This window comes from Lactuca sativa, chromosome 6, assembly GCF_002870075.4.
Source record: "Lactuca sativa cultivar Salinas chromosome 6, Lsat_Salinas_v11, whole genome shotgun sequence".
Classification (NCBI taxonomy): Eukaryota; Viridiplantae; Streptophyta; class Magnoliopsida; order Asterales; family Asteraceae; genus Lactuca; species Lactuca sativa.
In genome coordinates, this window is record NC_056628.2 from 171,442,973 (window position 1) to 171,455,574 (window position 12,602).

General features: G+C 35.5%; 2 protein-coding genes across 2 annotated transcripts; one reads left to right on the top strand and one right to left on the bottom strand.

Moving 5' to 3' along the window:
• Positions 1 to 2,674: 2,674 nt before the first annotated feature.
• Positions 2,675 to 5,316, top strand: LOC111901968 (uncharacterized). The gene is made up of 4 exons (XM_052765110.1): positions 2,675 to 2,929; positions 2,996 to 3,173; positions 3,270 to 3,539; positions 3,638 to 5,316. Exons 1-4 carry the CDS (start codon positions 2,675 to 2,677, stop codon positions 5,314 to 5,316), a joined length of 2,382 nt encoding a protein of 793 aa, XP_052621070.1.
• Positions 5,317 to 6,666: 1,350 nt separating this feature from the next.
• On the bottom strand, positions 6,667 to 12,602 carry LOC111901916 (PH, RCC1 and FYVE domains-containing protein 1). Its single transcript, XM_023897774.3, has 9 exons — positions 12,044 to 12,602; positions 11,381 to 11,467; positions 10,928 to 11,017; positions 10,721 to 10,807; positions 10,524 to 10,640; positions 8,363 to 10,441; positions 8,151 to 8,297; positions 7,555 to 8,081; positions 6,667 to 7,057 (listed from the first exon to the last, which is right to left on the bottom strand). Exons 1-9 carry the CDS (start codon positions 12,089 to 12,091, stop codon positions 6,892 to 6,894), a joined length of 3,348 nt encoding a protein of 1,115 aa, XP_023753542.1. The 5' UTR covers positions 12,092 to 12,602; the 3' UTR covers positions 6,667 to 6,891.

Sequence of the window (12,602 nt, forward strand, 5' to 3'; positions counted from 1 at the left end):
CTCAAGAACACTCATTTCCTTTCCTTCCCCTCCTTATAATAAACTCAATAAAACACATTTCCTTCCATTTCATTCCATTTCCGTCCTTAACACCCTGTTCCTGAGTTCAACTTGACGAAAGAAAAGAAAGGAAATCGATGAAAGTGAGAAGAAAGTAAAAAATATGAGTGTTCCCGAGTTTCATTAAAGGAAAGAAGTGGAGGGAAATAGAAGGATTACTTTCCCTCCTTTAAAAAAAAGACACATTTCCTCCCATTTCATTCCATTTCTATCCTTAATGTTCCCGAGTTCAAGTTAACTAGAGAAAAGAAAGGAAATAGACGAAAGTGAGAAGAAAATAAAAAATATGAGTGTTCCCGAGTTTCATTAAAGGAAGGAAGTGGAGAGAAATATAATGATTGTTTTGCCTCCTAACTTTCCTTCTGATTTGGAAGAATTTGGAAAGAAAGAATAAAATGTTTAATTTTTCTTTCACTTCTCTCCAACTCGGGAACACAAAAGAAAATTTTACTTTCCTTTCATTTCTCTTCTTTTTCTCTCCTTATTTTATTTTCTTTTCTTTTCACTTCTTTGCTAAGGAGAATTATTTAGTAGACATGTTTATAACGCTTTCCATTGAAAGAAACCCACCCAATCATTCTCCTAGCCAATTGAGTGGGTAAAATAGACTCGCGAGAACCGTGACCTTAATTTTTAATCTCCTACTTAATAAAAGAGTAGAAAATTTGCCACGTATCAATCAATTAGATCTTGAAATTAATTATTTACCACTTGTCGATCTTTGGTTTTTTCTCATTAATTACATTTTCACTAATTCACTTTTCCCTTTTACACAGATGAAACACGTCAGCAAATAATTAATTTATAATATCTGTTGCCTAATTTATTACAATAACTCTTACCCAATAAATATAATTTTAAACAATCACGTCACCTTTATGCAATCCCTTCAAATATACTAAACCCCTGCATAACATCTATTCATTTTTATAATGTAATTTTCAAATTTTCAAATAAAACAATGTAAACAACTTTACAATATATATATATATATATATATATATATATATATATATATATATATATATATATATATATATATATATATATATATATATATATATATATATATATTCACCTCATCTGCAGTGAATATTCACGAATTTATTGTTATTTTTCTTCATTACTTCACAAATAAATATTGTCTGATATATATATATATATATATATATATATATATATATATATATATATATATATATATATATATATATATATATATATATATCTTCAAAATATATTTCACATTTTCATTTAAAACAACGATTATAATTTTATATAAATACCAAAATATATATCTTAATTAATAATTTATTTACAATAATTGATTAGTAATTATAAGTTTTTTTTATAAATATTTAATTTATTTTATAACTGTTTGGTTCCCACGGGTTATAACCTAGTGGTTAAATAAATGTTTGACAATATTGGGTCATTATACATTGGTGATTGTATGCTTCCATAGCATTCATTGTAATATAACTAGTTTATAACCCATGAGAACTGTGATTATAAAATTAATTTAATTTTTATATTAAAAAAATCAAAATTATTAATCAATTATTTTAAATAAATTATTACTTAAGATATATTTTTTTAGTTATTTAAAATTATAATTGTTGATTTAAATGAATATGTGAAGTTATATCACCTTATAATGTGTATTAATTTTATTTTATTTTTTAATCTAATGTTATTAATTTAATATAATTAGAGTAAGAAAATTAAAATTTTGAAATTTAAAATGGAGAATCAATTATTAATTTAATGTAATTAGAGTGGAAAATTTAAATTTTGAAATTTGAAATGAATAATTAATTGGTTGACAAGTGGCCTGATACGTGACATATAATATTAATAAGTAGTTCTAATACTATGACACTTGTTAATAGAAAAATAAACCTATTCTTTTATTAGAATATGAAGATTATATTTAATATCATCGATTCCATTTACGCATGGTCGATAGCAGAGTGCCGACTCTGACCATGTGCAACATGGGCATTCGAAAAGGGCCCAAAATCTTAAGGGGCCCAATTTTTTTTGGTAGTATAAGCAATGGGCAACCCATTAATCTAAACTAATTAATAGAACAAGGCAAGGGAGTAGTCACGAACAGAAGCCGCGATTTGCAGCACTTCATGATCATCAATTATTCGTTCGCTCAAAAAAAAGCAATCGACAAAGACAGTAACTTAGCGGCTCAGCGCCATTCACTCATTCAGCAAGGGTAGACGATCTTTTATGAGAAATTGAGGATTATCAAGGGTCAATTATTTGATTTTATCTCTTGCTAATCAACCAATCAGGTAAGATTTATGAGAATTGACGATTATCAAGTTTATAGTTGTCAATTGCATACTTGAATGATTCACACTTTCATAGATTATGAGTTTAATAGAATATTGAATCATTGAATGAATTTAATATTATTGAATGAATTTAATATTTGATTATCAGTTTATCTACTATAAAAATCAGTTTAATAGTCAATAGAATAGTGAATGAATGAATTAGTTTCTAAGATTCATAGAAACCAGTTTAGTAGTTTAAATTATGAGTTTATGTTTATTGTAAAATTGTTTATCAAATTATGTTTATTGTAATTGCTTGAATGTTGAAAGTTGAAACTTATGAACTTGTAGTGATGAAGTCTAAACAACCATCCGATTATCAAAAATGTAAAAAGAGAAAACTAGATGAAGAAAAGAGAAAGGTTGATGTCGGTGCTCTAGATAAATTTATCCACAGACAACCTGTTGAAAAGCACATTGAAGAACATGTTGAAGAGCATGTTGAAGAGCACATTGAAGAGCAAGAGCATGTAGAAGTAGAAGAGACAGAAGAGCATGAGCCTATTAAAGACCTTGTTGATATATATATATATATATATATATATATATATATATATATATATATATATATATATATATATATATATATATATATATATGATCCAAGAAGGTGGGAAAAACTTAATTCGGATGAGATTAAAATTTTGGTTGAGAAAGGTCCTAAAAGAGATAGTAGTATTATGTATGGTCCCTACGATAAACTTGGTAGACAATTTTCTGTAGCTTTGTATACAAGAACTTTATCAAATTTGGAGAAGCGTGATAAAGAATGGCTAGAATATTCGAAAGAGCTAGACAGAGTATTTTGTTTCTGTTGTAAAGTGTTTAGAAAAGGGATTTCAAAAGGTAAATTAGATGGTGAAGGTTATGCAGATTGGCACCATGTTACCACTAGGGTTAAAGAACACGAAATTTCATTGGATCATCTTACAAATAGGAATAAGTGGTTTGACATGCGTAAAAGATTGAACTTGAACGAAACAATTGATAAAGTTCAACATGAGCAATTCAAGAAAGAAAGAGATTACTGGAAACAAGTGCTTTTAAGAATTATTGCAGCAGTGAAGTTTCTTGCTAAACATAATTTAGCATTTCGTGGATCCAATGAAAAGTTGTATAAAAAAGGTAACTATAAATTGTATTGTTTGTTCCAGTTCCACCAATTTTTTTTTGTTAATTATGATGACTGATTCCACTTCTTATTTGTTTATTGTATTTAACAGGTAATGGAAATTTTTTGGGTGTCATTGAAATGTTGGAAGAGTTTGACCCGGTTATCAAAGAGCATGTGCGACGGATCACAAGTGAAGGGCTTCATGTGCATTATCTTGGCCACCTAATCCAAAACGAACTAATATCTTTGATAGCTGAAGAAATTAAAAAAGAACTTATCAAGAAGATAAAGGAAGCAAAGTACTACTCAATCATACTTGATTGTACTCCCGATTCAAGTCACCAAGAACAAATGACTATAATAGTGAGGTATTTAAAGTTATCATATAATTCTGTTACTATCGAGGAGTCATTTTTAGGTTTTTTGAATGTTGATGATACCTCCGGAAAAGGATTATTTGATATTACACTTGAGGAGTTAAAGTCTCTTGGTCTTCAAATTGATGATATGTGTGGTCAAGGCTATGATAATGGGGCAAACATGAAAGGAAAACACCAAGGAATTCAAAAGAGATTTTTAGATATAAATCCTAGAGCGTTTTACACTCCTTGTGGTTGCCATTCTCTTAATCTAACATTATGTGATATGGCTAACAAGTGTATTAAAGGAAAGAACTTTTTTGGATTCATCCAACGTATTTATACTATCTTTGCAAATTCTACTAAGAGGTGGGAAATTTTGAAAGATAATGTTAAAGCTTGGAGTCTTAAGTCATTGTGTCAAACTCGTTGTGAAAGCCGGGCTGAGAGTGTAAAGGCGATTAAACTTCAACTTGTGGATGTACGAGAATCTTTACTTCAAGTTGGAGAAAAAGATAATGATGTTATAATTGCAAGTGAAGCAACTTCACTACCAGAAAAAGAACTTGGTGACTTTGAATTTTTGGTATCAACTGTTGTTTGGTATGAAGTACTAAACCATGTGAATATTGTGAGTAAGAAGTTAAAATCAAAGGATATGCATCTTGATAATGCTATTACAGAAATAAACAAATTGATTGGGTACTTCAAGGATTATAGAGAAACTGGTTTTTCAAAAGCGATTGTTGAAGCTAAGGAGATTGCTATTGAAATGGGTATTGATCCAATATTTCCACAAAAGCGTTTGATTGAAAGGAAAAAAAGGTTTGATGAGAGTTCAAGTAGCGAAGAAGTTTCATTTACACCTGAAGAGAATTTCAGAGTCAATTATTTCTTATACATTGTTGATCAAACTATTTCTTCTCTTGAGACAAGATTTGAACAATTCAAAGAGTATGATAAAATGTTTGGTTTTTTATTTACACAAAATTTGAGGGGAATTGAAGATAAAGATCTTAAGTTATATTGTCATCGTCTTGAAAGAGCACTCAAGTTTGAAGAAAGATCGGATATTGATGCTGAGGAACTTTATACGGAGTTGAAATTATTTGAGACATTGGAAACCAATGAATTTATCAAACCTATAGATGTTTTGAAGTTTTTGAAAGAACTTGATTATTTCCCAAATGCAAGCATTGCATATAGAATATTGTTGACTATTCCAGTAACGGTCGCATCTGCAGAAAGGAGTTTTTCCAAATTAAAATTTGTGAAATCTTACCTACGCTCCACAATGAGCCAAGAAAGACTTAGCGGTTTGACGATGATATCTATCGAGAACGAAATCTTAGAGAGTATAGACTACAAAGAGTTGATCAACCAATTTGCAATCAAGAATGCTAGGAGAGCTTTAAGGATCGTCGATTAGCTGTTAGGATATTTTATTAGTCATTAAAATACTTTGATTTTGTTATGTTTATTGCTATAAGGTTTATCGTCATTTTAATAAAAAATTAGTTTATGTAATTTAATTCGTTAACATGTTACACATTAAGGCCTAAGAGCCTTTTTTCTCCGTTTCGTCATGGGCATTTGATTCCTAGAACCGGCCATGGTCGATAGATTAATGAAATGTAAAGATAATGATGATCATCAAGGTTTTTACATAATACGATGGAATGCTGGTATTCTCAACACAAAGATGGTGGAGATAAATATACAAACATCAACATATAACTATTTTAGCATTGTATGATAAGAATCATAATATCTATTGCATCATGAATTTATGATGAAATCAAGTTTTACTTGTGCTTTGAAGGAGGATATTCAAATGTGTACCTTATAAGGTATACCCTGTCGAGAGTAAAATCTTTAAAGTACATGATTACATGAAATGAAGAATAATGAGAATCTACAATTCTACATGATATTACCAATGTTTTAAAACCCGGGTCGACCCGGCCGGTTGAACCGGTTGGACCGTGACCCGGTGTAGAAGGCGGGTCAATTGAGACCGGTTTTTTGTAAAAATACGAACCGGATCGAACCGGCTGGGTTTTCCCTAAACCACGGTTCGACCGCTTATATCGAACCGGTTAAAACCGGATTGACCCGTTTTAATAGGGTTTGGATAGTTAGATACAAGTATCGAACGCCAAAACAACAAGTCGTTTGCGGTTTTTTTTAATGTTTTTCAATGTTTAAACTTTGTGGACATCAAATTATTGGTTTTATATGTTTATGGATTATGCATGAAAGTAAAAATATATAAAAATAGAAAAAAAATCATAAACCGGGTTGACCCGACGGTTCAACCGGTTGACCCGTGAACCGGTAATCACACCGGGTCAACTAAAAACACGGGTTTTAAAACATTGGATATTACTCGTATATTTAATAAATGGCAATGCTCTGGTATACCTTGTGCTCATTTGTAATAAATGACAATGCTCTGTACCTTGTGCTCATTGTAATAAATGACAATGCTCTGGTATACCTTTTGCTGATGTGATAGCAAAATCACTAGTGTTTACGTATTTTCACCATTTCGTGAATGTTGTAAAGTTAACCTATGAAATTTTTTTAAAAGTAAACGTTAATTAATTTATTTGTTCTTGTTTTAGGTTGGAATCTTCGGTTACAAATAAAACATAGATATATATAAATTAGTAAGAAAGTCACTTTGTTGCATTGATTTGGTAAAAAAAATATAGATATAAATTCATTGAAATTCTTGAGAGAGAGAGAGAGAGAGAGAGAGAGAGAACATGGTAGGTTGGTTGTTAAATAGATATAATCATAAAAATAACTACCGAGTTATGTACACTACACCACAATACAAAGGTAACAACCAACTACCCTTGAATTTAATTTAAACCCTCTAAATAAATAAATCACAATAAAAAAGGTAAATCAAAAATTAATATCTTAGTAAAAAAAAAAAAAGAAAAAAAAAATTAGGAGCCATGGAAAGGAATCATCTCTGTTGGTAAAGAGCATTTTAGTACTGGCTGGGTGTACCTAGAGATTCCCCTGACCTTCGGGCAGTCTGGGCAGCAGATACTGATGACTTATCCGACCCACCTCGCACATTATATCTCTCATAAACTTTTTCACGGTTTTCCGACCACCATGTCTCCGCTTGGTGCTCCCCAAATCTCCTGCGACTGCACATTCATACAACCAATTTTAAGTATGTCACCTTATACTCTGTTTGACATGCATTGGTCTGTGAGACTGATGTCAATACGATAAAAAAAAAATGCAAATTTTTGTCACGCCCAAAAAGACTGGACACGAACTTACTGTCGATCTCTCGTCACGCAAAAGACGTAAATGCCCTTCTCGTCTTCATCATGAAAAACAACCTTTGAAAAGTTTGTTAGGTCCATCCTGTCCAATCCAATCATGTCCCGTGTAACGGGACATGATGGGAGTAGACTGGGCGGGACAGACCTGACAAACTTTTCAAGAGTTGTTTTTCATGATGAAGGCGAGGAGGACATTTATGTCTTTTGCGCGACGAGAGATCGAAAGTAAGTTCGTGTCCCACCTTTTTGGGTGGGACAAAATTTTGCATTTTTTTGTCCTATAGACATTAGTCTCCGTCTCAGTCCAATGCATGAGAAACACAGTACAACCTGTTTTATGTAACGGGAAGTACCTGAAGCGGACTCTTTTGAGATCACGGGTCCCATCACGTAGAGCTACAAGTGTTATGTACACTCCAGGCTCATATTGCTCGATCCATTCGGCCTCAACTTGATCAGTGGCATTATAGGTATTATTATTATTGTTGTTGTTGTTGTGGTGGTTGTTATTGTTACTATTGGAAGCTGGATTTCTAGATTTGAAGCCGTTATTTTCTGCTTCTTGAGAAGGAGGTGCATGATCCGGCAAATATTTGTTCCCCATTTCCACAACTGCCCCTGTGGTGCCATTAAGAGATCTGGCATCTGAATCGCCATCATTCCCGTTAGATGTCCGTACAGATTCAGTGAATCCAGCGAATGATTCAGTGGGTCCCGATGTTTCATTTATAGAAGATATCGTGTCCATTGGAGTTATTATTTGATTTTCTTCACTTGTATCAGGATTGTGAAGCATGGAATTCGAGTCCAGACCATTTGGTAACTTAATGCTGTCAAGGTCATAGGATCCAGGTGGCAATCTCTCTGCCATATCTTTAAGCTGCAATATATAATAACAAATTTAATCATAAAAACTATTTTTTTTTGTTAATTAACTGTAAGAAAATACCTGTGATGTAAGAGACTTTATCACGTCTTTAGCAGCATTACATTTAGCAGATTCCTCAGCAGCCAATACCATTGCTTCCTGAGATTGTTTTCTTGACTTTTGAAGTTCTGCCTCTTGAATTTCACATTGATGTCTGAGGCTATCAACCTAAACAAGATTCATAAAAATTAAAAAACAAAACATTGTAATTTAACAAAACTTTAAGAATCTACCTGCCCACGTAATTTAAGAACTTCTTGATTCAACAAATCATTAGTCCTCTTCAAACTATCCGCCACATTTTTCGAGAAAGAAAGTCCCGATGTTGTAGGAACCGGTGTCGCCGATCTCGGAGGACTCGATTTCCTCGAGAACGGTGAAACCGCCCTCGAATTAACACCCGACTGAGTCACAATCGGCCTCGGAACCGCGTACCGGAAATCCCCACCACCACCACCACCACCCGCCTGAGAAGACCGCCCTACCGGAAACGCATCCGCCTTTCTCCCTTGGCGGGCCGCTTTATTATCCAACAACTTAATCAAATCATGATTCGAAGGCAACCCCGACTTTGCTAATCTCATATCCGATTTATCCAATCTATCTTTGTTATCCCCCGACAACCGTGGCATCACATTTCGTCTACTCCCTACGCCCGCTTCCGCCATTTTACTCAATTTAACAAAACACGAATCGCACACGCGATGCGGTTTACTCGGGTTCGGCGCTAAAGCGGCGCGTAATGCTTTTCTTGAGCTACACGAATGGCAATGAACAAGCCCGCAGTTATAGCAATTATGTCGCTTTCTAGTAAACCCAAACGCTTGTCTACACGATGAACACTGCGACTGCTCGGTCCCCGAAACCCATTTGTGTAGACAAATGGAAGCAGTGTAATTCGACCCGCAAGATATAAACTTCACATGTCGGTCTTTTAACGATTCGACTAAAGTCGGGGTTTTTCGGTCTTCGATGTCTCCGTGCCCTAACCGTCCGTTCGCCCCTTTTCCCCATGTGTAGACTTCATTTCGGGAAGTTAAAACCGCGACATGGTAGGCCCCACATGCGATTTCGTCAACGGGCTCACCGGATAGTTTGTCTTCTACCAAACACGGGAGCTTTCCGTCACATTGAGGGTTCCCGAGTTGCCCGTAGACTGTGCTCCCCATTGTGAAAACGTGTCGGGAGGTGGTCAACCCTACAGTCAAACTATGTCCACACGCGACTTTGTGGAAATTGTAATCGATTAACGACGGGACACATGTCGGTTTGAGACGCGGCTCTCGGTCGCCATGACCTAACCGGTTTTTATCCCCGTCACCCCATGTGAAGAGTTTCCCGGAGGAAACTCCGGTGCTCGACCGTGTCACGATTACTTCGACTACCGCGGCGGTGTGCCATACGCCACACGCAACCGCGATAGTTCGTAACCCTAATAATGATTCGACCTCTCTCGGGCAGGGGACGTGTTCTCGGTCACCGTGACCGAGAACACCGAATGTCCCATCACCGAAGGTGAACAGCTGCCCGGTGGAGGTAATCAAAGCGGTATGCCACGGCCCGCAGGTGACCGACGCGATTTTAAGCCCTTCGAGAGGGTGACCGATTCGTTTCGGGATCCAATGGCTCACGTTTGTCCCGTGCCCAAGTAGCCCGGCGTTGTGGGTCCCGTCTCCCCATGTGTAAAGCTCGCCCGACATTGTAACCGCGCACGTGTGGAACTCGCCGCACGCGACAAAATCGATGTTGGAAACGGATAATGATTCGAGTAAACGCGGTTGTGTCACGTCTTTTTGGAACCCGTGCCCGAGCCGCCCGCCCGATTCTTCGCCCCATGTGAAAACTTCACCTTGGCGGGTGACCAGGGCAGCGTGGCGGACCCCACACGATATATGGTTTACATCTAGGACTAGGTTGGATTCTAAGGGTCGAGGTAAGAGGACATCTGCTCGAGTGGTTGAAGAATTAGGGTTTTTATCGGGGCCTAATTTGATGATGTTATTATTATCGCATATTACTTCACCCCAAATGTACACGTCACCTAAAGCATCATAGTCATCTTGGGCTGACCCGTGACTGGATGTGCTTGGAGCACTTGAGACACTGACCCGAAAAGCATCTGACCCGAATCCTTTGACTTGGATGTTTGTTTGGTCAAACATTGTAGTTGACTTTTCGAAAGTAGAAGAATTTTGATAATTCATGGGAGAAGTGTTGGAATTTGAGCCGAATGATGCGTCTGGGGAGCTTAAATCTGGTGGAGCACTGATGGAATTGTCACTTGCACTGTTTGATGTTGAATCTTTATTTTCCTGTTTGTTTAAGATTAAGTTAGTATAAAATAGAAAAAAAAAATAATAATAATCACAATTAATAATTAAAAAGAAAAATTACTTCAATGTTGAGACCTCCTTCACTCCATCCATCAATTTTGGAACGACCTCCTTGTCCAGAAATCAATGCTTTGAGGCCAGCTATCCACACTTCAGCTTCAACTTTATCCTTACAAATCTAAAAAAACAAATAATTTTTTTAAAGAATGATGAAAATGTAATTGTATTAAAAGTTTAGATTTTAGAATTATTACTTACCAAATCAAGAGATCGTTTTCCGTTGTTGTATATGAGAGAGAATGAAAGATAGTCTTTTTCGGGGCGTAGGTAACGTCTGAAAACAGCCTAGTGGCATATTGGTAAAAAGAAGCATTATGTGAAATATTTTAGATAATGAGATAAATATTTGCAAGACATATAGAGGGGCATATATGTAAATAATGATACATGATTATAGATACTTACAGTTCGTTGTCCAGGGACAATTCTTGAGACTAAAGATAATTTCAGATTCCTTTCACCACTTGTGGAAATCCAAATTAAAGATGATTCATCCTGTGTGTATTTTTAGATATAAAGACATCAGCAATCATATATTCTCAAAAAGAACTAAGGGCTTGTTTTGTCTTTTTCAAATTTAGTGTTTGTTTGTATGGATTAAGTGTTGATCAGGAAAATGATGTTTGTCTGGAGTGTATGGAGTAAGTGTTGTATACACACATATGAGTGAAATGACAATACTACCCTGATACAAATGCATCCACAGAAACAGATTTTGAACCATCACAAACTTTCTTTACATTGTTATGTCATGCAATTTTTGTTCATATGATGTAATGTTGCAAGAAGTAAAACAAAAACAGTAATCAGGAAGTTTTCAAGACAGATTCAATGTAAGGATCAAGTTTGATAACTCACATGAGAAAGTCTAAAAGGACAAAATTTGGGCTTCCCTTTACGACCATATTTAAGTAACTGAGCGCCCTTCTTCAGAGCAATTAATGTCTGCAAAAGGGAAGAGAGCATTTAAGAACAATGGAAATACTAGTTGCAATATCATGTAAACATATAAACCATCGATCAAGCTACATCATTAGTTAAATTGTTCACATAATTCGTGATGATCTATTTATATATATGGTATGTTTTGTAACTAAGACATATGCATAAGTTATATGGTAGCTTATTAATACGATATATAATTTCATGGCGATTACTGGTATATCAATTAGAGCCCAACATGATATACATATGACAGTTTCATGAGTGAGAACCCTAGTTTTTTCCTTCCATTGTCCTAAGGCTAACAGATAGCTATGATCCAATGCCATTGAGTGATCTCCCTAAAATTCAATTATTCTACCAGGAAATGTACAAAACCAAACACCCTAAGAGAAGACATCCAATTCCTCAACTGTAGCAATTGATAAGGAAAACGCATATTTTGCTTAAATTACTCTTCATATATATAGACAGATTCATGGAGAAGAGTGATGATATATTTGGTCATGTCAAACCTAACAAGATCTCATATTTTCCGATGGTAGGGCAGGCTATATATCATAGGGGAATCAAAAATACCTGCTCGGTGTCACGGTCTGCGTTACCGTAGCTAACAAGATCTGCCATTCCATGTGACAGATTCACCAGCCCACCACCAGACGTCACTGTAATCTCCGGTCATCATCAATGGCGAGCAGGCTTGGTCTTTCGTACACTACCATCAACCTTTCACTTCACATCTAAGTTCAAACCCTCAAAGCATACGAATTTCCCTTCACGTCGCTGTCAGAGAAACGAAAATCGTCCTTTCAAACCCTAGAAATCACCAACTCCGCCCACCAGATCTACAAACCGCGCCAATAATCCGTTTGAGCTGAACACCTTTGAGTTGTCTTGGAAGATTTCAACAGCCGTTTGACCTTGAACTATAAATGGGGGAAGGGATGATGCTTGACGCTTATCTGTTTTCAACCGGTGAAGAAAGGTATGATACTGACGCTGATTAGTGGCGGTTCCCGGCCGTCAAATTGGTAGATTGACGACGGAAGGCGACGAAATCGGAATGTGGTCCCGTCGGAGTAAGCGGAGTCAAAGAGAGAATTTCTGGCTGTTTGGCGGAGTAAATGTAAGAACGCAA

Bases quoted from the DNA above. Each gene is read 5' to 3' on its own strand.
- LOC111901968 (XM_052765110.1), top strand. From the start codon at position 2,675: ATGTTGAAAGTTGAAACTTATGAACTTGTAGTGATGAAGTCTAAACAA. The intron at 2,930-2,995 runs GTTGATATATAT...ATATATATATAT, and splicing joins ATGAGCCTATTAAAGACCTT to ATATATATATATATATATGA. The intron at 3,174-3,269 runs GTGATAAAGAAT...AAGGTAAATTAG, and splicing joins TTTATCAAATTTGGAGAAGC to ATGGTGAAGGTTATGCAGAT.
- LOC111901916 (XM_023897774.3), bottom strand. From the start codon at position 12,091: ATGGCAGATCTTGTTAGCTACGGTAACGCAGACCGTGACACCGAGCAG. The intron at 11,018-11,380 runs GTGAGTTATCAA...AAATACACACAG, and splicing joins GTCCTTTTAGACTTTCTCAT to GATGAATCATCTTTAATTTG. The intron at 10,808-10,927 runs GTAAGTATCTAT...ATATGCCACTAG, and splicing joins TTGTCCCTGGACAACGAACT to GCTGTTTTCAGACGTTACCT.